The following is a 25,458-nucleotide window of genomic DNA, read 5'->3' on the forward strand; positions in this document are numbered from 1 at the left end:
GTGCACGTAAAAACAATTTCTCACGTAACACGGTAAAATAAACATACCTGTTAAAAATATAAAAATAATCATTATAATCCGAAATATACAAAAAATACTTATTATATTTTCTCACAGGTATACATCTACCACTTTTAAGTCTAATTTAGACATACTACAGAGTTAAAAATACCCGCTGTCAGTTAAATCACACATTTAAATGCTTAAATTATAATAATATATTGGTATTATGCTAGCATTAAAATGAATTAGTACTCAAAAGTAAATGGGTTTATAGTTTGAGAGATATACTTTGACCTCTATTAGCTTTGTTATATACAGTAAGCGCCACGCGACTAGACACACGGTTACCTAATTGCTTGGCTTATTTGATCCACTGGGCTAATCCGGCCCGCTCTCACATGTGACTTCAGCCGTCGTCGATCACAGATAGGGGCGCATGGCATTTCATTTATGACTGATTTCTGCGGAGAATTAAGTGGGTAGCGAAACTATTCAGAATTGTTTTTCCATTTAAAAAAATAAATTTTTAATTATGGAATATTCAGCTGCGGAAAAAGTTCAAATTGTCAAATGGTATTACCAAGGTAATACGCTTCGACAAATTCAGGAATTATTTGCCGATGCATTTGAAGACCGTCCAACTCCTGCATTAAAAACGGTATCGCGTGTGGTAAATAATTTTGAAAGGCAGGGATGCGTCAACCCTCGCAGTCACAAGCGTGATCCTGTTTTTGATGAAAATCAGGAACAGAAACAAGTGATGATTTGTGCGTGTGTCAATGGAAATCCTACAATGTCCTGCAATGAAGTTGCTGAGGTAGTAGGCACAAGTGCTACTACAGTTAGAAGAGTTTTGAAGAAAAATGGTTATCGATCATATAAAATCAAAAAAAGTCATGAAATATTTCCTGAGGACAATATTCGACGCATGTTGTTTTGTGAAACAGTAATGGAAAAGGCTAACCATGACGATAATTTTCTCAAAAATATTGTTTTTACGGATGAATCGACATTTACAGTACTAAATCGTCATAATTCATCCCGCGTACGTTATTGGTCTCGGGAAAATCTACATCGTTTTTTCGAAGTGCGAACACAGTATCCCCGAAAGTTAAACGTATGGGGTGGAATTTTGGGAGATAATATGATTGGACCATTCTTTATAGACGGAAACCTAACTGGAGCAAAGTATTTGGACCTACTACAGCAGCAAATTGTTCCGGAAATTCGTAGAATCGCTGGCGACAGATTTGATGACATCTGGTTCCAACATGACGGGTGCCCTGCACATAACAATTCTTTGGTGCGGCGATATTTAGAGATTACCTTCCCAAATCGACTAATATGCGGAAGACAAGGAACTATCTTGTGGCCGGCGAGATCACCGGAATTGTCACCCAATGATTTTTTCTTATGGGGACACGTCAAATCATCCATTTATGGTCATGACAGAGCTACTAATTTGGAAGAACTTAAATTAAAAATTGAACGTGCGTTCCAAAATATTAGCCCTAACACGCTTGCTAATGTACGGTCAAGTTTTTATGACCGTTTGGGTTACTGCCTTGCCCAGGAGGGTGGACTTTTTGAGCATATTTTGTAAATATTTTGTTTGTATTATTTATTTATATTTATGTATTATTTTATATTTCTTAAATTATATTTTTAGTTTGGAAGAATTTCGTTGATTTTGTTTCAAAAAATAAACTTATCAGAAAGCCCATTTTCATATTTTTTGGATTAATTACTTGTAATTTAGTATAAAATAAATCACCTCGAAAGTATTTTTTTTTATTAAAATAGTATAAAGTACACATATTTTACAATACAAACTTTTGAAAAGTATCATTAATATTTGACGCATTTTGTTTTGTTAAATTGACATAAATAATTATATTAAATTAGAATTGTTTTTCTGATAGGTTTTAGGAGTAAAATAATATCAAAACAAAACATATTCATAGCACTTTTTTTACAAATACTCGACCTGCATTGAACTGAATTAAACTAACTAAACAAGTTTTGCTAGTGTACTTTTCTCATCTGTCCCCTTTTCGGCATAAACAGTGCAACAAGTGTTTCGGCCCAGGATTGTATCAGCTCAATGTGCCCGTGTGTCTACTAGCGTGGCCGGTACGGTATATATATATATATATATATATATATATATATATATATACTGTGCCTGGTATTATGTTTGAAAATATGGGCAGTCACCCAGTTGAAGTTTTCATCAATCAAAACATCGAATATCGCTATTATTATAAATCATAATGCGTTATCTTTTATCGGCAGACCTATGCATTCTTCCAGGATATAACAATATTTGCCTGAGCGACCGAAACCATAAAATAGTTTATCAGGAAAAATCACGGTTCACCCGTCCAGTATTTTGCATTTGGGTGGGTAGGTAGGTATATTTTATTTTTAAATCAGCGAAAGCAGATTTTGCGAAACAAGAATATTTTTAGTATAACCATAACTACTAGAGCGTTCAGTTAAATTTAAATAGCGAATTGCAAGTGAGTTTGGTTGTGACTTCGTCAGTGCTCCTTCTAAACTTCTTTTACCCTTTTACGAAGATACTTTTAAAATGTGGCGTCCGTGGTGTGACAATAATTCTGCAGGTGAAGAGCCAGTGAAATCCTCTAATCAACTGGTAGAATACCTCTCTGATGATGCCAAACGTATGATGAAGCATGTTTATGAAGGGCTGTGTTCTGAATTATCTAAATCAGAAGCAATTGCAGAAACATATTTTTTAAGTAGAGTGCCCAAAACGACCTGCTACAAGATTGTAGGAGAAACATCTTCTTCTAGACAGAGAAGAAAGGAATGTGGCAAATTCAGACAAATAGAACACACACACGGTGTTAATAACACCGATATTTTTTATTTAAACTTTATAGAAAATGAAACTTTTTGGTAAAATAAAATATTTACTGATACCTACATAATTTGAGTATATGCGACGGTCCCATTTACACTTAAAATCAAATGTTTGCAAAATAATAATTTTTATTTAATTTAAAATTAGATATCTACGCTACTGTTCAGTAGACTACTGGTCACTCAAACATTGTTGCCAATTTGTTTGTATCTTACTCGCTCTTGTTCCCGTAAATTTTACAACAAAATTACGTGTCTAATATACCTTATACTTTAATTATTTCACAATACAATTCCATACATTCTTTATTATCCTGATAATATGGCAACACTGTACAAAAATGACAACGTCAACAATGAAATGACAAGCAACGACCAATAGGAAATGACCAATATATAAAAGTCAAACCAAAGCAGTCTCTAGACCATTCCGTTTTATGTGAAGACATTTGTGTATAGCCCGTTAGACAAAAAATATTCTCGTATGGATTAATGAGTGTTACAAAAATCTTTCAGAATGGCAGGATGACAGAAAATTAGCTGCAATTAAGTTGCTACTGAAAGCGAAGTATAAATGTCTAAAACGCCAAAAATGTATTTAAAATGCAGATAATGGAAATTATGTTACTCTTGAGTACTTTAATTATAGTATTTAATACCATAATACCAACTTAAATGTATCTAACTTACCAATCGATAAAATTCGTGATAATTTCTCACTTCTTGTGCATTAAAAGAATTATTAACAAACATTCTATCATAAGCAAATATATTGCTTATTATCTACATATCTACATCCCAATATACATAACAAAACCATAAATCAATTGTACTATACTAATAGATTTGTACTTTTTATTAAATTAAGTAGAATATTTAAGAAAATTAAATATATTTAGAACTTAAAAAGCGTTATAAACTAAACAAATAGACTATAAACAAGATTTTAATAAATTTTATTGTGCGATCACTCATTACTTTAAATGCATCACCAGGTATCTATATATTTTTTGATTGTATATTATGAACCAAAATATAATATCCCCGAATTTAATGTTCCATTCTGATACTGCCAAGTACGTGATCGTTTCTTTCATATAAAAAAATAATAAAAACTCCTGAATGTTAGTCGTGACAGTTAATAATACACTTAACATAACTTAGGTATAACTTGTTTTTACTACACCTTATTTGGTTTTAAATTAATGTTGCATAGCTACATACTCGGCCTTTGACTGAGTGCAGCATATGAAGTTAATAGATGAATTAAAAACCATCAATTTAGACAAAAAAGACATTGAGTTTATTAAGGCTATATACTGGAACCAGAAAGCAGTCGTAAAGGTGTACACTATATAAACAAATAATATACCGATTGCGAGAGGGGTCAGGCAAGGATGCGTCTTGTCTCCGACGCTTTTCAACGTGTACTCACAGGTCATATTTAGAAAAGCTTTATGGGAAAGAAAAGGGGGAATAAGAGTTGGTGGAAAAATCGTAAACGCCATGAGATTTGCAGATCACACGGTAATTATGGCTGAGAGTATAGAAGAACTACAAACTTTACTAGATGCAATAAATAGTGAATGCATTCAAAACAGATAAGGACCAAATTTATGATAGTATCAAGGAGTCCAATAAATAATGAACAACTAACTCTTGGTGGACAGCAAATAGAGAGTGACAAAATATAAATATCTGGGAGCTTACATCAACACAGAATTAGATCCAGACCAAGAGATCGAGGTACGAATAGAAATGGCAACCGTAGCGTTCTTAAAATTCAAGCAATTGTTCTGTGACAAAAATCTGAATACTGCGCTGAGACTGGGGTTTGTTGAATGTTACGTCTGGTCCCAACTATTGTACGGGGTAGAAACATGAACGTTAAAAGCGCAAATAGTTAAGAATCTTGAAGCCTTTGAACTTTGGATATACCGGAGAATGTTGAGAATTCCATGGACTGCCAGGGTCACCAATGAGGAAGAGCTGAGAAGGATGGGTCGAGACAAAAAATTGTTGAGAACAATAAAAGTACGCAAGACTGCATACCTTGGACACATACTGAGAAATGATAAATATAGTCTTCTGCAGGTCATCATGCAGGGTAGAGTCGATGGCAATTGTTTGTCGAATGCATTTGTTTCTAAAAAGACTGGAGATTACCCGACACTTGTAATGGGTGCAACAATATGCGAAGATTGAAAGAGGTGACATTTTTAAACCATTATTAACTGAAGATAACCCCCCTAATGTAATATTTTTTAAAAAAATTATAATTATTGGCAAATTAAAGCGATGTAATAGTTTATGTTACTTGTTTAAATACCAATATAAAAATTCCACATTATCTTACTAGCATAAATAACACTAAACAGCGCAGCAGTGACCTTGCTGGTGCAACAAGTAGGAGTGTACCAAACTATTGTAGTATTGCTGTATCATTTAGACATTACTTTAATATAATATTCATTTCTTGAAGTTTTAAACTCGTAAATATTTTGAGGTTAATGCATTTAAATGAAGAATCGGTGACATCATATACTTAAACTATTAAATATGCTGACAATTTTTAAAGAATTATTGTTTCAAAGTATATTAAAAATCAAATACTGACGTAATAATGTTCTAACGTAAATTAAATTAATTATATTGATCAGGAAACCATCTGATTTTACAAGAATATTAATAATATTTCTCATACAGACATACAAGGCATAAAATTGCAACAATCTTGTATATTACCAAACTTTTTGCAGACTATCGCCTACAATATGTAACATAAATATACATACTTAAGACATACTGTCACAGCTAGTTGGATCCATGATACTATGACTAAGAAGATAAGATATTGCGCATAAGTCGTGACGTAATTGGAGAGTTGCACGTTCGTAATGTCAGTTTTTTGTATGTATCAATAAATAATATTTAATAAATAGTTTGGAGATATCCTTTTGGGTACGATTATTGTAATTATGAAACCTTTATTTAATATTATTATTTTGCTAATTGAATAATTTCATCACAGAATGCATACAAATCCCATTTAACTTTAACAAGAATTCAAATTCTACTCTCCAATGACGGCATGCGCGAACACGACCGATTTTGTGCTACGAGAAGATCCTATCTTGTTAGTCATAGTATCATGGTTGGATCAATACTAAACATTTTTTGTACGGAGATGGATAAATAATCAGATTACAAAATTCTCAAAAAATAGCTACCACATATAATTATTAAGAGAAAAAAGAGAACAACAATTATGACCAAACTTTAAAAATGGAAAACAAAAATAAAAAAGGCTTCTTAGGTTGTTAAACGTATATAAACAAGTTTTTAAATAAATAAAAATTGAAATAAAATGGCGAATTGGTAATGAATCGATCTATGACGTCCCAAATGACCTGCATTGGTTTTAGATCGTATAAATTGTTGCTTTCAACATTCTTATTAAATCTTTCCGAATTAAAAACCTATAAATAATGTGAGATCGAATTATATAAAAACTGAGATAAAAATAATTGCCAGAATTTTTCCAAATCAATTAGTCCTTTGGTTATTATCTTACAACAGCAAAAATTTAAAATAAAATAACCTTAACTCAGTTTTTTTCTAAATTGCATTTTAGTTTTAAACTTTTCATTCCAAACATTCCACACTTAGATATATATGCGGAATGTACGATTTTAATTTAATGTAAAAATTCCCTCCTGCGGTTTCATGAAATACGGTTTGTAAGGTTTGTCGTAATATTCTTGATTCGTCGTGTTGGCATCACTCACGGATGCTTTAGTATCGTCAGGTTCCGTTTGGGTGGTATTGCTATGCATTTTGAACCGTTGGGGAATTACCCCGTGTTTTACGTGAATCCACCTGGTGTCTAGAACTTCACAGTCAATCTGCATGAGAGGTATTAACGACGATTGGGATCTTGTTTCTGAAATTTGATTACATAATTTAATATTTTGTTCTATAAAATTTGTAAGATTGTAATTGAAAGTACAATATGAAACTAAAATATTATTTTCCCTTAGCTATTTAGTATTCATAATGGTTAATTAGTTTTAAAAAAATGTAATATATCTCTGTAACAAAAATACGCTAAGTGCTGTGTCTCTTTCTAAAGTGGCTATTGGATGTCCAATGCTAGTTCGATGTTGAAGTAAATTGTATATTTTTAAATTTGAGAAGAAACTTTATTTTCTAAATACGTGGAGTATACGTGAATCGCGGTGAGACGACAATAAAATAAATGACAATTTGCTACAATTATGGTCTACCTCCAATAAAGGAAGAAAAAAATGTGTACTTACTATTTGGTAACATAGATGGCATTATTAACGACATTTTTGGTCTCCTCGTTTTGTTGTGATGTAGCGCAGGTAAAAGCATATGTTGATCCGTGAACGACACTACGTAAAAAGTATCATCTTGTCTGTTAATCGCCTCGAAGAAATCCGAATATAGCTGATCCGGTCTTACAGAAAATACCTGAATTTCATGTTTAGGCGAATCTTCTTCTTGGCGGTAATGTTTATACCTATAAAAAAATTAGTATGTTGGTTATGTATTCAAACGATAGGCATTTAATAAATATTTAGTTTGCAAATAAAACTCTGATATCTTCTTTCTCTTTCTTTAGACCTAGAACCATCTGTGGCTGTTGACTGTTCAACAATTGTACAACATTCCTTGATATCGTGGACGATTGTTATACAATTTAAAAATATGTAGATTCTTAGTATACAGTTTCTGATATACGGATTCTGTAGTTGCTCGTGAAGAAGTCTAAAATATTTTCCTTATCACTTTTCATTCGAGACGTTTCAGGTCATACCCGTCTTTCTTCAGGAGAGTAGCTGCTTCAAAACCGTAGGTCACAATGAGTTCTATCAGGGGTATCAGTTGCTCACAAAGAAGTCTAAAATATCTTCCTTATCACTTTTCATTCGAGGCGTTTCAGCTCATCCTCGTCTTTCTTCAGGAGAATCCATGTTTCAAAACCATAGGTCACAATGGGTCCTATCAGGGTTTTGTTTATCTGTATCCTAAAATGTTGACTTTTAGAAGTTTAAAAGTTTCCTTGTCAGTCTCATTTGTTCACCTGAGATAGGTGATAGTAGTAATCAGTCTCATTTGTTCATCTTTGACTTTATCTCTGTACTTAAATAATTGATATCCGTCATTAGAGTTTATAAGTATTTGAACTACGTTACATTTCAGAAACTGTGAAGATCTGCTTGAAAGAAGCTTCCATCGTGGCTTCGTCTTCTTACTGTAAATATATATGGTATATATTTACTTTTATTTTGGTTTACTGGTAATTATACTTCTTGCGTCGCTCCCCCAAGATCTTTAAAACTCATCTCTTCATGCTATCTCTTTACGACCTGGTATAATGATGTCACCAGCATAGGTGGTAATTTGCCTGGTCTTGATTAAGAAGTATCCGTAGATGTTAAATTTGATTACGGCTACGTGGAACAACAGGTTAAACAATTGAGCTGGAAGGGCATCTATTATTTACTTAACATCATCATCATCTTTCTAGCTTTACAACCCTGTGTGGGTCCTAACCTCCTCAATAATTTCTCTACAGTCGTCCTTATCCATCGTCTTCCTCCGTCAAGCACGTATTCCCATATTTCTCATGTCTTCATCGATGTTATCAAGGAACCTTGTTCTGGGTCTTCCTCTTCTCTGACCAATGGGTCTATCAAGGAGCGTTTTTCTAGCTGGATCAGTTTATTCCATCCGCATTACATACCGTAGCCATCTCAGGCGTCCTATATTTGCTATCTGATCATATATCTGGTTCCTGGTATATTCTATAAAGTTCTATTTGTCTAACTCCGTTATTAATATTGAATTATTGATTGATATTTAAGTATACAAGTAGAGGTACACAGTCTTTATATTTTGTATTAGTACGACTGCTTTGTTGTCAGTAAGAGTAATATATATCAATCTAACTAGGTTTTTTGGTATGCCCCTGAGAACCAGAACAGATTTTTAGTTTCGTTTTCGTCTCTTAACTCTATCAAAACTTTCATCAAATCGATAAATGGGCTGTTCATATTTATGTTAATTATGGCTCTATTCTAAGACTTATCCCAGCGTGACATGATCGATTGTAGATCGGTTTGGACAAAATCCGCACTGGCAGTCCACACTAATGATGTCTTACGCATAGAAAATTTTACTACCAGAAGCCCCGTATTGTCCTCTCTGGCGAACTTCCGGTACATTTTTCTCATCTTAAACGTTTTCATTAGAGGAACTTGAAAATATGCTTTTCATCTGTTTAGAATATCAGGTTATTTCACTCTCTCCTTACATCGTTCCATTTCCTGTATCTTTTTGTATGAATTGTTTATCGCTATAATTTATTTTAGATCGTATATATAATTTTTTTCTTTATATTGCCACTATCCTTTTAATGTTGTAATCTTTCCTTTTCTTTTTGTTTCGTGCTGTAAGTAAGTTATTCTCATTGGGTTCGTCTGCTTTATCACGACCATCTCTTTTTTCCTTTCTGGATCTGCTTACTTCGTTCTGTCGGTCGTTCTGTGGTCGCTGAACATTACTAGCATATCGACAATGATGTCCGAGGTACCTGGTCCCAAGGATGGGCCTCGTCTCCTAGAGTTTTTGCATGAGCGTGCATTTGACTCATTGTGTATCGAGCTCTACAAAACTATTGAAAACCAGCCTAGCACAACATCGTCGACATAATATTAGTGTTCAAAGACCCCCAAAATCCGCCGAGTAACGAGTTTGCATTGATTTTGTATTTCCATTAAACTCCAGGAGACGAGGCCCAGGTGCACTAGGTGCCTCGGAGACCATCGCCGTCATGATATTCGTGTACCCCAAAAACCTCCCAGTAGTAATATTAAACTCATTTCTTTCAATTATTTCCGAATTACAAATTTATCATTTTTCTTCACTTATGGATACTCACAGACACTTTTACGGGTGTCTGTGAGTGTATCGATCTTCACACTAAGTACCTAAGATTTTAAATTACCTAAGGACATAAAAACGTTTAATATAAAAAAATATTACCTTTTATAAGAGGTTAAAGAACTATCTATCCTATATTTCTTCTTCCTCTTAGGACGTGCTTTCTTTGAATTCCCTGTTGAGTTTATAGGAACTGACGAATTTAAATCTAAAGTAACTTTTGTTGAAAGATCGGCAGGTTTACCTATCCACCTAAAAAACATAAATTATAAAGAATATATATTTTTTTTTATTTTAAGAGGAAAAAGTAAATAATATACAGAATAATTTTGAAATATTATATTTATATGGCATTAAGCCACAATTGATCGTATTACAAATTACATTTTACATTTGTTTTTGACATTTGGATTTCTACTCTAAAAATCGTTTTCAAACAAAAGAATAAAAAAAATAAATTAAGGAGTTTATTACCTGTTGGCAATAAACTTTTCTGGAATGGAAATTATGGCCTCAACAATTTTGCTTTGATATAAAAGTAGATTCGTGAGAGTCCACTTCCCTTGCTGCTCATTTACAATTATCTGCCTACATTGCCAAGTTAGATGAGAACTCACCAAACTATCAAAAACCTTAGCAATAGAAGATTGCAAACAAACCCTTATATAGTTTATTAAATTCTTTCTCTCCCCCGACTTAAAAATATGTACATAATACTTTTTATTATATATTTTTCATTCATTTATGGTTATTCCTTATATCATCAATCAAATTTTTAGGTACGTCATTTAGGTATTTTTATCTCTGCCACATTTGTTACAAGTTGTGATTTTCGGTTTTTTGAATGTAGACATCCTGTAGATTATAAGTGGATTGCATAACATATTCTTAATTTATCACAAAAATAATTGTGGGTATTTAGTCGTGCAAAAACGTAATACTGCGTTTTATCTCTTGTTATCACTTGTTGTAATGTGTTAGATAATTCAATAACTTGAACGGCAACAACATACAGTCTATTCCACGAATATACGACTGTTTTGAATTCGGTATGAAAGTATTGATTTAAATGGTCCACTGTGCTTAATTGTACAATAGTAAATTCTCCTGATTTTTAAAATACGGTTATAAGTGATGAAATTGTGTACATTTATAGAATATTCAATTAGCAGTACAAAAACAAAACAAAATTACGAATTCTCTTCTTCTCCTAAAACTATTATCAACCATCAGATTCACAGTCATAATCCGATGCGATTGTAAATTATAACAGGATTGACTGCTTCGATGCGACATTCACGAATCCACCATTCTTTAATTAAAATTTCACATTTTTTTACAATGTAAGGTAGCGCAAATAATCCTAATCCCAAAACCTGGTAAACCTCAACACGAGACAACTTCTTAGCGACCAATAAGTCTAGTGTCATAGTCTGTCATGTCGAAAATTATGGAAACATTGCTAGGTAAGAGACTTAAATGATTGCAGAAAAAGAACTTCTACCGACACACCAGTTTGGATTTAGAGCAAAACATTCAACAATTGAACAGATCCATCGACTCGTAGAAGTAATCCAAAACTCTTTTGAAAGTAAACAACATTGCTCAACTTCATTCATCGATATGAGTCAAGCATTTGACAAGGTGTGGCATCAGGGACTACTGTATAAACTAAAAAAGGATCTAAAACAGAACGTGTATGACATACTATTCTTCTTCTTATTCGCGTGCCATATCAGAATTATCCGACGTTGGCGATCACCATTGCGAAGGCTTCTCGATCTTCTGCAATATGAAATAATTGTCCTGCATTTGATATCTGTGTCCATTCACCAATGTTTTTTAAACAAGAAACTTGTTTTCTTCCTACACCTCTACGGCCCTCTATTTTGACATATTATGACATACTATACTCGTACCTAAAAGAAAGATATTTCCAGGTAAAATATGAAGACGAAATAACCGGTATACATCTCATAAAGGCAGGTATTCATTAAGGTAGCGTTCTTCGGCCTATTTGCCGTGACTATTTACCTCCGATTTGTCTACTGACAATAAAGTACATACAGCCACATTTGCGGACGATACCGCATTAATGACGGTACATTCAGATCTGGTTGTTGCAACAGAACAACTCCAAGAAAACTTAAATAAAGTTCAGCAATGGACTAAGAAGTGGAAGATAAAACTCAATGAATCGAAATCAAGTCACATAGTATTCACTAAATGCCATAGCGAGTCACCTATATTACTCAACAATGCTCCCCTTCCAACGGTAGATACTGTAAAGTACTTAGGCTTACATATGGACAAGACACTCACCTGGAAAACTCATAAATGGAAAAAAGAAAATATCCTAATAACACGTATTATTGGTTACTCACAAGAAACTCCCAGTTGTTGTTGCGAAACAAATTACTCAAAATTCTTCTTCTTCTTCTTCTAATGGCGCTACAACCCTTTGTGAGTCTTATCCTGCTTAACAATGTTCTTCCATTCTGCCCTGTCGGATACTTTCCTTCGCCACTGCCTGATGTTCATGGTTTTAAGATCCCTCTCTACGTCGTCTATCCATCTTTTACGGGGCCTTCCTCTTGTTCTGTTTCCTTGGGGCTTCCATCTCTGGACTACTTTTACAGCTCGATTATCTGGCATTCTTTCTAGGTGACCAAGCCAGTTTAGTCTTTGTGATTTTACAAATCTGACAATATCTGCGATCTGCATTAGTTCATCCAGCTCGTGGTTCATTTTAATTCTCCACGAACCATCGCTGCATTGGGTTGGTCCAAATATCTTCCTTAGTATTTTGCGCTCAAATATTCTCAGTTGATTTTCATCAGTGGTTGAGAGGGTCCACGTTTCACATCCATATGTGGCCACTGGTCTAATTACTGTTTTGTAGATTCTCAGCTTAGACTCACGATTCAGTAACTTACTTACTCAAAATTAAATAAACTAAATACTGGATTATCATTTCTCTCGAAGACATCTAACAACGAAGACAGAAAGAACTAAGTCACAAAACATATCAAGCAGTTATCAGAAAAATTATAAAAATTGACATATTTACCCATAAGCTGTAAAAAAAGTTATATTGTCTCTACAATATTATTATTTAAATAAATTAATAAATCTCGAAAATATTTTTATTAAATGTTCAAAAATAAATTTATTAACAAATACATATTAACTAAAAAAAAAAACAGATGATATAAAAAAACAGGTGGATATTCGAATGCATCGATAAAGAGATGCGGGTTGTTATCCTCACAATTTCCCTTGCCTTTGTCTCTTCGGCAAATAACCAGATCTTAGTAGGAAGTGTATTGCCCTCTCGGCAAAAATCAGATAGTAAAAAAAGGTCTGGGGAAGCGTAGTGGCATTCAAATGAATTGCCAGTCGGACTCTATAAATATACGAAAAAAATGATCTCTTAATATTGCAATTCATTAAAAAAGCAGAGGATCAACTTACCACATAATATGTGAGTTCTCGATCACAACAAAACTACATATATACACGTCTGAATTCATCTTGATAGGGAACTTAAAAAACTGACTCACAACTGAGAATGAAATTGGGTTTTGGTTCTTTTATAAGTTAGCCAAAGCTAATTCATTTTTGGGGAGGGATATAAAGTTTTATAGTATTAGTTCTCATGAGAAAATCTACCACTTTTAGCTTTAATTATGGCCAAAACTAATAAATTATGAATACTCTACCCCAATCATAATTTCTTAAGAAACGGGAACTTTTAAGCACACACACTTGACCTATTCGAAGCAATAAAAAACAATATTTAGACAATAGGTTAACTGAAAACTACAGTCTCGTAAAAGGTTTTCAACTTGAAGAAATTGAAACATCACAATTTTAAGGCTCTATTCACATTTAAATTCAGGTCAATAAGGCACAATTTCTCTATTATTTCTCTTCCTGACCTTGCGATTAAGTAAACACCATCTGTAAACACTAGTATTTACACACTTTTCCATATTGTCCACTGTTGTAATTGGTTTGGACAAGCAACATAGCAGACTAAATTTCTTTTTATGTAATACTACAAAAATTGTTTAAAATTTTGACCATTCAATGATCAACACACTATAACAAACAAAACAATACATTGGAATATTTCTAGGTTGTAGATTGGTGACAAATAAACTTAATACTATTGCCGCCTCCGCAGTTTTGGTAGTTGGACTGTCGATTTTATTCTAACGCTTTTATACTCCAGTGTAAAAAGTTTCCTAATGGCATCTTCAGTGTCATAAGTTTCGATTATATTTGGGCCAATTCTCGGCTGCCTTGATCGAAGGCAGATTGTACTTTGGCTTGATACGATTGTACGAAGGCTTAATACGATTGTAAGCGCCGAGTTCAAAGCAGATTGGGGTATCATCATCATCATTTTGGCTTTACAACCCTGTGTGGGTCCTAGCCTCCCCAAGAATTTTTCTCCAGTCGTCCCTATCCATCGCCTTCCTCCGCCAAGCACGTTGCCAAGCCAAGCACAGATTGGGGTATTTTCCCCCCAATTTTGGGGTAATTTGAAAACGTCTGGGGGAATTTTTATAAGATGAAACGGTTGGGGGATTTTTTGGGAGGAAACATCGGTGATGATTTTAGGGGGCTATGTTTTTTAATGATAAATTAAATGTTTACATCATTTAATTAATGTATATAGAATTGAAAAATCACTGTTCCTACAATATGCACCAATGTTGTACAATGTGTTACAGTCTATAGTCTTTTTGAATTTATAAAAATTGTAATTATTTTAAATTTGAGGGATTTGAGCTTCAATTTCGGGGAATCTCAGTTCCTAAGTAGGGAATTTAGAAAATCGCATCTGGCGACTCTTGTTAAGTTCCTCTATTTGAAGTACTTGTCTAAAACCCCCCTAGGTAAAGCCGTCTTGTCAAGGAATATTCGTTTTCGTGGCCGTGGTCACGAAGGCCTACTCTACTTGAAAAAGCATGTATTTCATTAGCGAATTGTTTAATGACAGAACAGGAAACATAAATAAATTTTATCGTTTTAAATAAAACAGTAATATATAATATGTAATCTATACTCAAGGCGACATTGAACAATTTCCGAACATATAATTACGTATCCGTATGGGATATTGCTGACTAGTATAATTATAAAATATTTAATTGATACATTAATAATGATGGAAATATGATTAGATATTTTGCGATTTATGTATTGTTTACTCTCAATCTTAAAGCCATTATTGATAATATATGGAATCAATGGCAACACAAAAACGTATAACAAATTGTAAAATAAAATAGTTTATTCGGCGTTTCCGTTTCCAGAGCAACAACCGTTTTCAAAATAAGATTTTTGTAAAGAAATATAGTGAAAATAAAACAAATTAATCGTTCCTATGTTTAATCTTCTCTTTCACATTTCATATATGTAGTAGTTCTTTATTATTTGAAAAGGCACTAACATTAAATTGAAGCCCGCGATCAATACTGGAAGTCTTTATTACACAAAAAACACAAACTGTAGTGTTGTTATTTACAGGTACAAAATTGATATTGATACATAAAAATTACAGAGAATTGTTTCGAATTAAAATCGAACAAACTTCCCTCGAACGTCGTTAACTCTTTCGTCTTTAAATAGCTATCAATCGACAATATTTTAGGGCGTGACAATCTTAGGTATACCCCTTTCAGGCCAAAACTAAAATACCGACTGACTAGACTGATAAACAAATTCGCATCATCAAATCGCCAACTTTACGCATTCCAAGTACCGACCGCCGGCCAAAATGTATATTCCCTTTTCCCCTCAATGGCGTCTGTTGTCTTAGCATTATCTATCTATATATATATATATATATATATATATATATATATATATATATATATATATATATATATATATATATAAAAGATTGCATTTTATTCCAATTCAAATCCCACCATTGTTCTACACTTGTTTCGAGTTATATAAACTCTCATCATAATTGGCCATTATAATAAAAATAATATGCCTGGTACGCTAGCAGCGTCATCCATACGAAGTTACAACGTGTCGGGAAAATTCACTATCGAAAAGAAGTCTCCCGACTTTTTGTTGCTTCGTATATATATATATATATATATATATATATATATATATATATATATATATATATATATTTATACTTATGATATCCCCATTTGTTTGACATTTCACTTACTTTAGCAAATTTTGCAATACACTACAAGTAACTAAATTCTACTACTTTCTACTGAAAAGTTCGCGAGTGAATTTGATTTATTTAGTAAAATGAGGGCAGCTTTTCAAATTTTTCTTTTTGGATCAAGATAAACTAAATAATAAAAAAACACAACATTCTGTTTTAATTTCTACAGAATAAGTAACTTGACATGTTTTCTTGCGTTTGCATCAACAGCTATTGGAGGTCTTCCTTACTAAGCATAACGAAAATTTATTAGATCAAACAGACAGCAAAAAATATTCTGTTATGGAGTATTAAAAATTATTTTGCACACTAAAATAGTAGTTAAAAATTTCTCTTGTGAGGAAGCTGTTATACACTGTGTAGATCTGTGACCGTGAGTCGGACTCAACAGCACACTACGAAGGACAGGCTGGTGGGGAAGTTCTCATCCCCAACACAAGGTATTCCAATGGTTAGTAGGGAACAGGCTATGGATATATAGGACAAGTATATATAACTAAATAAACACCCGTGGATTAACTGTGAACATGACATGGTACAACAGCTATGTCATTAACTGTAGATTTTTTGATTAAACATAAAACACACTCATACATAAACATAGGCGCGCACATACAGCCAAACACAAATATATATATATATATATATATATATATATATATATATATATATATATATATTTATTTATATTTATATATATATACCACATGCACATATGCCCCAGACTCAATTAGGAAATCAACAGTCAGCCACAACACAACAGGCTCATAATACGGTGAGATTTGTTCTGTTACTACTACGCTCCCAAATTCCGAGATATAACACCACCGTGGTCATGGGATGTATGGCTCAGAGGAAAAGGTTCTAGTCAGATAGAGTTGGAACCTTCCATTTTAAGAGCAAACATAATTAAAGCAATGGCTGAAACAGGTATTAAAACAATCTATATAAGGGTAAAGTAATTCCTTCAGCTCCATTCTTTGAACTCTTCTAAAGTGCCATATTTTCCTTTTTCCTTTTTAGACCATAAATATCATGCTCCATTTCTTTTGAAAAACGTTTCCAGTGTTATAATTTGTTTTACGAAAACGAAATGTAATAAGAAATAGAAATATTTGTTTAACAATAATTAATATAATAATTAAACAATATAAATACATACAATAAAAACAATATGTGTTTAACAATTAATATAACCAGGGATAAAAGGCTGTGATAAATTTATAGCCTGGGATATCGAATACAGTGTACAATGTACAGATGCATCAATAATCATGAAAGAAGCAGACATGACAGAGAGAAAAATCAAAGAAACAGCTCTCATCCTACTTAAAAAAGAAAAATGTGTAGCAAACCTATCAGCAGAATGTAGCAGGCTTTGGTTGCCAATACTAAAAGAAGAAGTCAATAACAAGAACATACCAACAACAGCGGATTAAACGGAGTAGCAGACAACAATAAATATGCAACACACAAACACATAATCTACGTTTAAACAAATTTTTTGTCAACCAAAACAGGCTATTGCCTACAAGATCGAGGCAAGTGTCAACAGCCATTTTTGGAAAAACATACCCAACTATCAACTTGCTGGTTATAGTTTTCGCACAATTTTTTAAATATCTTTTTGAAAACGATTTCCGGGGTGAAACTATAATATAATATTATTAAAATGTAATTTTCATTACAATTAATTGTGGCTTAGCTCCATATAAACATAATATTCAATTAATTTATGTTCTATATTTTATACTGAATTTCCGAAAACATAAATATTTATTTTTTCTTTTAATTATATGGTATTGGGTCCAAAAATATTACAAAACTGAAATACTTAACGAAACTTCGAACACATTTAATAATAAAATTTTTAAACTGAAAATAGAATTTTACCTTTCTAGTTCTAAAACTAATCTAGCACTTTCTGTTTGGTTTATCGTGGCAGGACACATGAAAAACGGCGAAAAGGGGGAAGTTTTATTCTCGTTTGCATCGTTTTCTTCCGCCCATAACAAACCTCTTCCGTGGTGATCTGTTAACCTAGGTATATTAGAACGAACTAACTCAACTTCTGTTTTTGTACTAAAAGGATTCCTGAAAAAATACATATTAATTACCAAAAACTGTTAAGGTGAATAAAATTGGATAAAAATCGTAAAAGATTCGATATATTTTGTAAACTCAGATAAACTTAATTAACGTAAAGAAACGATACATTCTCAAGGGTCCATGATATTCCATTTATAGCTGAGTGCTTTCACTGATAGCGGTTTTAATACTAAGTTAAAGTATTGAATGAAAAAGATCTTAAACTTCGAGTTATGACGAAAACGTACTGAGAGATAGTGGGAAGCATTCAACCAGTTAAATTTAAATTCGGTAACTGAGATAACTCAGATTTTATCTAATAAAATCTACAGTACTCTTTCCAATAATGTCTCAGGGAAATAAATAAAAAAAATATGTTAACCCTTTCAGTCACAGAGTCCTCCTAAGAGAACACATACTTAATAACCATCATATTGCCGAAAACTGGCAATAGTGACAAGTGGACCTTACGAAATAGCATGTTCCCTGTAAAAGGACAGCACATATACCCATTTATGAATGATAGTGCTACCTAGAAACGAACGCAGTACCAATGACACTGTAACATTTTTTTAGTTTACTTTTTTATTTCCTTCAACATACAACCGATACGCCACTGGTCGTAACTATGTTTTGGCAATAGCGTCTTGTACCCTATTGCCTTATTGAAGGCGTAACAAATTACTGTAGTTAAAATTTATCTGCTTGAATAGAAAAATTCAACCCTTTGCGCGATCAACAGTTAAGATTCGTTACGCCATATATCTTCAATAGAGTTGGTCCTAATAAAAGTATAACGTTTTTTTTATCAAATTTCCGAGTAGGAAGTTTCTGTACGTATCTTTCGATGAAATGAGAGAACGGGAAATTTTATTTTGGGAACAGTTTGTTACATTTTTGAGGGAACGAAAACACTTCGGTGTGAGTAGTCAAAGAGTTAAGTCCTCCGTAAATTTCTTGAAGTGTGATCAGCAATTCTATCTTAGAAAGTACCTTAATCTAAGCTATATTAGATAAATCTATCTATATCTATTACTAGCATTAATTGTTGGTAATTTAATTTGCTCCATTCTAATACAGTTAAGTATAGTATAGTAAGTTTAAAGTCAGTGGGATTTTAAGTGTGCAGATCTGTAAGACAACTGTAAGTAATTATTCATTATCATATTATCATAAAAAGCGGAGAGATTGCTAAATCTTTGGTGATGCATCAGCTATCTTTTTCACCTGTCTTCAAAAGTAATTAATGCTGCTACCGGATTCCTTCTAGAGTCATCTCTAGTTATATATCAATTTTCAGCCAATCAGAACATTTACGAACATTTTTAACATTCAGTAAGAACATTTATTTCATTAAAAACAGTGCGAAACTTAATTTTAAAAAACAAAATGCGGTTCGTTTGTTTGCGCAATAAAAACTTTGGTGTTTTTTGTAATTCTTTAAATTTTCAATAGTATTATTTCATTTGCATTATTGAATTTAGAGTTTCTTTTATCTCGAGATATGTCCAGACAGTAAAGAGTCTACATTTTTTTCTCTTTTATTGAATTTTTAATTAATAGCATCTCTCTTCACTGATCGATTTACGTTTACATCCATCCATCCAATGGCACTACAGCCCAAATCGGGCCTTGGCCTCGTTCAACAGGCTTCTCCAATCATCTCGATTTACCGCTGTTCTTTTCCATGAACGCGTTCCTAGGCAGTTCCTGGCATCCTCATCGACTTCGTCTTCCCATCTCTTTTTAGGTCTTCCAACAGGTCTTTTCCCCTGCATTCCTGCATTTAGTAATTATCTGGGGATTCTATTCTCATGCATCCGGACCACGTGCTCTGCCCACCGTAATCTCTGCAGTTTAGTGTGTTGTGCTAGAGTTGGTTCGCTATATTGCTCGTATATTTCTCTATTATACCTAATTCGCCGGTTGTTGTTTTCACTTATTGGGTCCAGTATCCTACGTAATATTTTTCTTTCAAACACATCTAATGCATTGGCAGATTTCTGTGTCACCACCCATGTTTCACAACCATAACTTACTATGGGCCTGATTATTGTTTTATAGACCCGGAGTTTTGTTTTCCGGTGTACGTCTCGCGATTTGAATATGTGGCCCATCGCGAAATAGGCTTTATTTGCCAGCATAAGCCTTCTATTTATTTCCGGTTCTTCTTCATTGCTTGCGACCAGATCCATTCCTAGGTATGTGAATCTATTTACATGTTCTTGTTACGTTTACATGTATTTTCTATATATTGTGTATGTTAAAGCTAATAGTTTACCGTTTATTTTTTTTTGTTTGGATTCAACCATTTGTTGAATTGTTGTTCAATATATTGTTTTTGTTCAACTAACGCATTTTATTTCTCTACTACCAACACGTTCCCTGATTCTTCTTCTTAAGGTGCACTCTCCATTACTGAAGGTTGGCTATAACTACAGCAAATTGCTCTCTATCTTGAGCTGTTCTTAGTATAGAATGTGTGTCCATGCCTGTCCAGTCTCTTACATTTTTCAGCCGGGAGTATTATCTTCTTCCTGGACCTCTTTTTCCTTCCACTTTCCCTTCCATTATCAGTCGTAGGAAGTTGTATTTTTCTCCTCTGTAAATATGTCCTAGATAACTCGTTTTTCTGGTTTGTACAATATTTAGGAATTCTCTCTCAGTCCCCATTCTTCTCAGCACCTCGTTGTTGGTCACGTGCTCTGTCCAAGAGATCTTTAGCATCCTTCGAAGAGCCCACATCTCAAAGGCTTCTACACGTCTCATACTTGTAATACCGAGAATCCATGTTTCCACTCCGTATAGTAACATGGAATAAATTAATGTAATTGGTATCGAATATCCAGAGTTGATTAGGAATTTTTTCATTCTTTGAAAAGCAGACCTAGCACACTCGATACGAGCACGTTTTTCAACTTCGTAGTCAAGATCGTTTGTTATCCAGCAACCAAGATACTGGAATTTTTGAAAGGGTTCTATCTGTTTGTTGTAGATACGAATATTAATGTCGGCATTTGGTGCACGTGTAACAGCCATTACTTTTGTTTTATTTGTGTTTATATTCAGCCCCAAGCTATCTCCCTCTCTGGTTACAGCATTCAAAAGTCGTTCCCTAATTACATATTAGATTTAAGCATTTGCTTTGCTATATTTCGACCAGAAGAAAAGATCAAGCTATATCAGTCTTATAGGTAAGTCAGTGGACTATTTCCACCGAATATATTTTGCATTTATTTATATAGTGTGTTGACAATGTTTAACCAATAATTAAACTTCCATATCTTTTACATATTTGGCCTTCAGAAGATAGTTTCTTGTTTCTTATATTTCTTCGACACCGAAGGTTTGTTAGCTTTCCCCTTTTATTTACAAAAAGTTAAGTGACACCCTTTTTCTAACTTTATCTACTTTTCTATGGTAATCTTCCATATATTTCTCTCTATTTCTATATCGATCTATTTATCTATCCTATCTTATCTTATCTTTGATAATTTCTTCTGTTATACAACATACCAATTCCAAAAGCTATTTTTGAACTCACGACTCGCTCTCCATCAACCATCTGGCTGCCGTTCTCAGAATATTTATTGGTGACCTTTCTAGCAATATTCAAAAAAAGGTTACGCATGGTATAACCTTAATGACGGTATTCGACACACCAGCTAATTGGTTACTCAGCAAGTAGGAAATTTTATGTGTACTCTACTACTAGCGCACTCACCGGCTTGTTAGCTTGTAAACTCTCCCCGTGTACTCGAGCCTTTCCGGTTCGTTACGTTGTGGTAGCGCTCACAAGTCACCAGGAAACGAACAGAATAAATAACAATCAGAATGCCCAGTTTCAGATGCCGCCTTTGAAGTGTGTCAGCACGCGATCGCCATATTTTAAACGGAAACATAGGCTCGAATTGAGAAATTTGTGACAAGCTACGACCGAACTGTAATTTAAATTTTTAGAGATTAATAATTTAGTACATTTGAAATAATTTAATGTAATGTCTATGGTTGCCGTAAATAAATTAAACCGGATTAATTTTTCTATGCACACCAGATAAAATGTCACTGAACAGCACTTGTTCCGTTTAAAACATGGCTGATTCCGTCTGGATTCAGCCATGTATTGAATGAGATGGGCGTACTTATTTTTTCAAGCAGAGTGGACATTCTGATTGTTTATTATTCTGTGCCAATAGCGAAAATATTCCATTTAGAGTTTTCGGGGTGAGTCGATGTGCTACATTTCCGTAATTGCGTGCTGATTCATTTGAAAAAACATTAAATTAAAACAAACAAAGACATTAAATTGCCGATCGCCATGGTGAGTTTCGTTGCCGGCCGGTTTGGTCATGCGCGCGTACCTTAATAGTACAAATTACGAAAGAATGATCCAAATTTAATGAAACTACTGGAAAACTGCAAATAAGAATAATTCAATAAAAAAGTACTTACCTAACGAAATTTAAGTTTACGCCTATAACTAACAAACATATATACAAATATACACTGGGTTTCACGTTTCTACTTCCTTTACTAAGCGGGTTTACTTCATACTTTATCAATGCTTCTTTTAGCTGAATATTTTCCTGAAATAAATAATCTATTTTAAATATTTAATAGAATATTTGATCTAAATTCATTTTACAGTATTCTCCAAAATATTTACATAATTTACATGTTCAAAATGTGCACCATTGCGATGAAAATAAGCTGTATAACGATTTTTAAACAAAAAAAAAAAAACGGGTGTGGCAGTCCAGTGGGACTGCCGGTAGAAGTTATACTTCTATACACGCGTTTGCCGTTAAAAATTTATATAGAAGTCAATCTGCACAATCATTACATATGTAATGCTATAGGTAAGAGAGAGCAGAAAGAGAAAAAGAACTAGTTATATAGGTATATGATACATCGTTTGCTGTATATAAACATTTGACCTGTAATAGGAGTATAGTAAATGAAGGATTGTATCAATATTTTAATGAAAATATATATTTTTATTTTTATATATGTATAAAAGGAGTTGAATGCCAAAAAAAAATTTTTACACATAGTCTGCAGTAAAATTCATTGTTTATTTTGTTATTAATATAAAAATTACAATACAATAAATCCACTGCAACATAATTCAATATAATAATACAATATAAATTAAAATGTAATATTCATAAGTATTTAAAACTGCCAATATACATAACTTACTTTACGAAGATAAAAATAAAAAACCAACAACTCGGATTATGTTGTAAATTTTCATTTTATTTTAAAATTTATGTTTTTTGCGTATATTACATATATTTAATAAGATTAACGTGAGGTTTTTAAATATGTCAAAAATAAAAAAGAAAATTCATGATTGGGATTCGAACTCACAACCACCAGCGTACGAACCAAACACGTAAAGGATTTGCCAATTAGACATGACACTAACGGATTTCAAAATTGACAGTTCTCGGTAAAACAGTGTTTGTTTTGAAATACAAAAGCATAAAATAATTATAAACGTTTAATTTTAAATAATACAAAACATATCACATAAATTATAATATTAATACATATTATATTATATATAATATTATATATATATATATATATATATATATATATATATATATATATATATATAATATTATATATATAATATATATAATATTAAATATATATACAAAAGGAACATTTTTATTCTCGAGAGAGGAAGAGAGAGAAAATATATCATCTGTCTCTCTCTTACTCATTATCTTACATATGTAATGGTTTCACAGATTCACTCTCATGCAAATTTCCAACGCCGACCGTGCGTATAGAAGTATAACTTCAAAAGTTTTTCTACCACTTATTTATTGCTTTGAAGTAGGGGCGACTTGTGTGTTATAAACTAATTAAGCTACAATGCTTCCTATATAGTACACACATTTTTAACTTATCGATCCTTATAATTATAATATTAATTATTATAATTTAATTACGAACTAAAATTAGTGCCATTTAATAGATAAAAGGCTTTACAAGACTATTTTTCACAACATAATGCACCATATCAACGACACATAATCTTGATTTATTTATTAATCTTTAATTATTATAAACTATAGTAGTTTGCCCATTCGTTTCTACCAAAGAATGATTTTATGTATTGTTGACCTGTAGCATTTGAGAACTCGAAGGTCCAGCTTCATTTGTTGTTCTGAGATTTTCGATCAACTTCTGCTGGTGACTGGAATCCAGCTGCAGATATGGTTTTAGAGAGCTGGCATTTAAGTGATCCCTTAATTTAATTAACTCCTGTTCGGAAACACTTTGCTTGAACAAGGCCGACACAGCCGAAGATCGATGAGAACGGTTTTTTATTTTATGTTTTTTTGTGTCTATTCCAATTTTTTCAACTCAGGACAGTTTTTGAATCAAGATCCATCCTTCCAGTTGGGATGAACGGTAAGAAAGAGTCTGTCTGATAAAATCTTTGGTCCCCTTTTTTTCATTAATTTCAAAAATAATCTAACGGCATAAATTTTCGTTTGATAAATTTCTTACCAGCCATTTGCTGCCTACCAAACTTTTCGAACCGCCTTGATTTGTTTTGGAAAAAACGCTGTTGTATTCAATTCGGCCCGTAAATTTTCCCATAACATCAAATTCCTTCTGGAAAAATTTAATCTTGCAGTTTACGGCCTCATTGCCTCTCCAAGCAAGTTCAAATGAGCAAAGGTGAAAAAACTTTTTTTGTGCTCCATCGGGGGTTTCCTCGTCGTAGTTTTGGATGATTTTTAATAGTTCTTCGGTGGATAATGCTTTTGAACTGAGTTTTCTTTTTTCTTGAACACTTTGAAGCTGCCTCCGCTTGGTATCTCTGGCCAATCTTATACATTTGAAAGATATATCTGTAAAAGGGTTGATTTTTATGCCGTACTCCGTAAAATATTTTTTTTTAAATTTCAAAATAAAATGTTTGCTAGTTCCGTTATTGTAGCACATCTTTCAAGCGTAAAATTTCTCATCCCTAATAACTCCGAACATTTTCCGAAACCAACTTTTTGATTTCTTCACCTGATTGGCATCCAAATCTTGATTTTTCGTCTGGATTCATTATATCTGTCCAAAATTGATTACGCCTCAATGACGTTTGTCAAACTGACAACAATAGAATTACCAGACACCTTGGTGACGGATCTGTCATAATTTTGTCGCTGAGAAATCACCAGCAGGAAGGAGTTTTCTAAGTAGGAAACGTGGCGTTGCTATAGTCCATTTCCATCATATTGATAGCACATTATGTATGCAAATTCCTAAACTGTTGA

General features: G+C 33.0%; 1 protein-coding gene across 1 annotated transcript in view; it reads right to left on the reverse strand.

Moving 5' to 3' along the window:
* Positions 1-6,032: 6,032 nt before the first annotated feature.
* Atf6 (bZIP_ATF6 domain-containing protein ATf6) overlaps positions 6,033-25,458 on the reverse strand; it is a 56,735-nt gene continuing 37,309 nt past the window's right edge. Inside the window, exons 3-7 of the mRNA XM_072523822.1 lie at positions 22,616-22,749; positions 17,969-18,169; positions 9,967-10,116; positions 7,212-7,438; positions 6,033-6,835 (exon numbers count right to left, since the gene is read on the reverse strand). Coding sequence (XP_072379923.1) covers positions 6,585-6,835; positions 7,212-7,438; positions 9,967-10,116; positions 17,969-18,169; positions 22,616-22,749 — 963 coding nt within the window. The 3' untranslated portion in view covers positions 6,033-6,584. The remainder of the gene's footprint in view (positions 6,836-7,211; positions 7,439-9,966; positions 10,117-17,968; positions 18,170-22,615; positions 22,750-25,458) is intronic.

Source organism: Diabrotica undecimpunctata, chromosome 2, assembly GCF_040954645.1.
Source record: "Diabrotica undecimpunctata isolate CICGRU chromosome 2, icDiaUnde3, whole genome shotgun sequence".
NCBI classification, from domain to species: domain Eukaryota; kingdom Metazoa; phylum Arthropoda; class Insecta; order Coleoptera; family Chrysomelidae; genus Diabrotica; species Diabrotica undecimpunctata.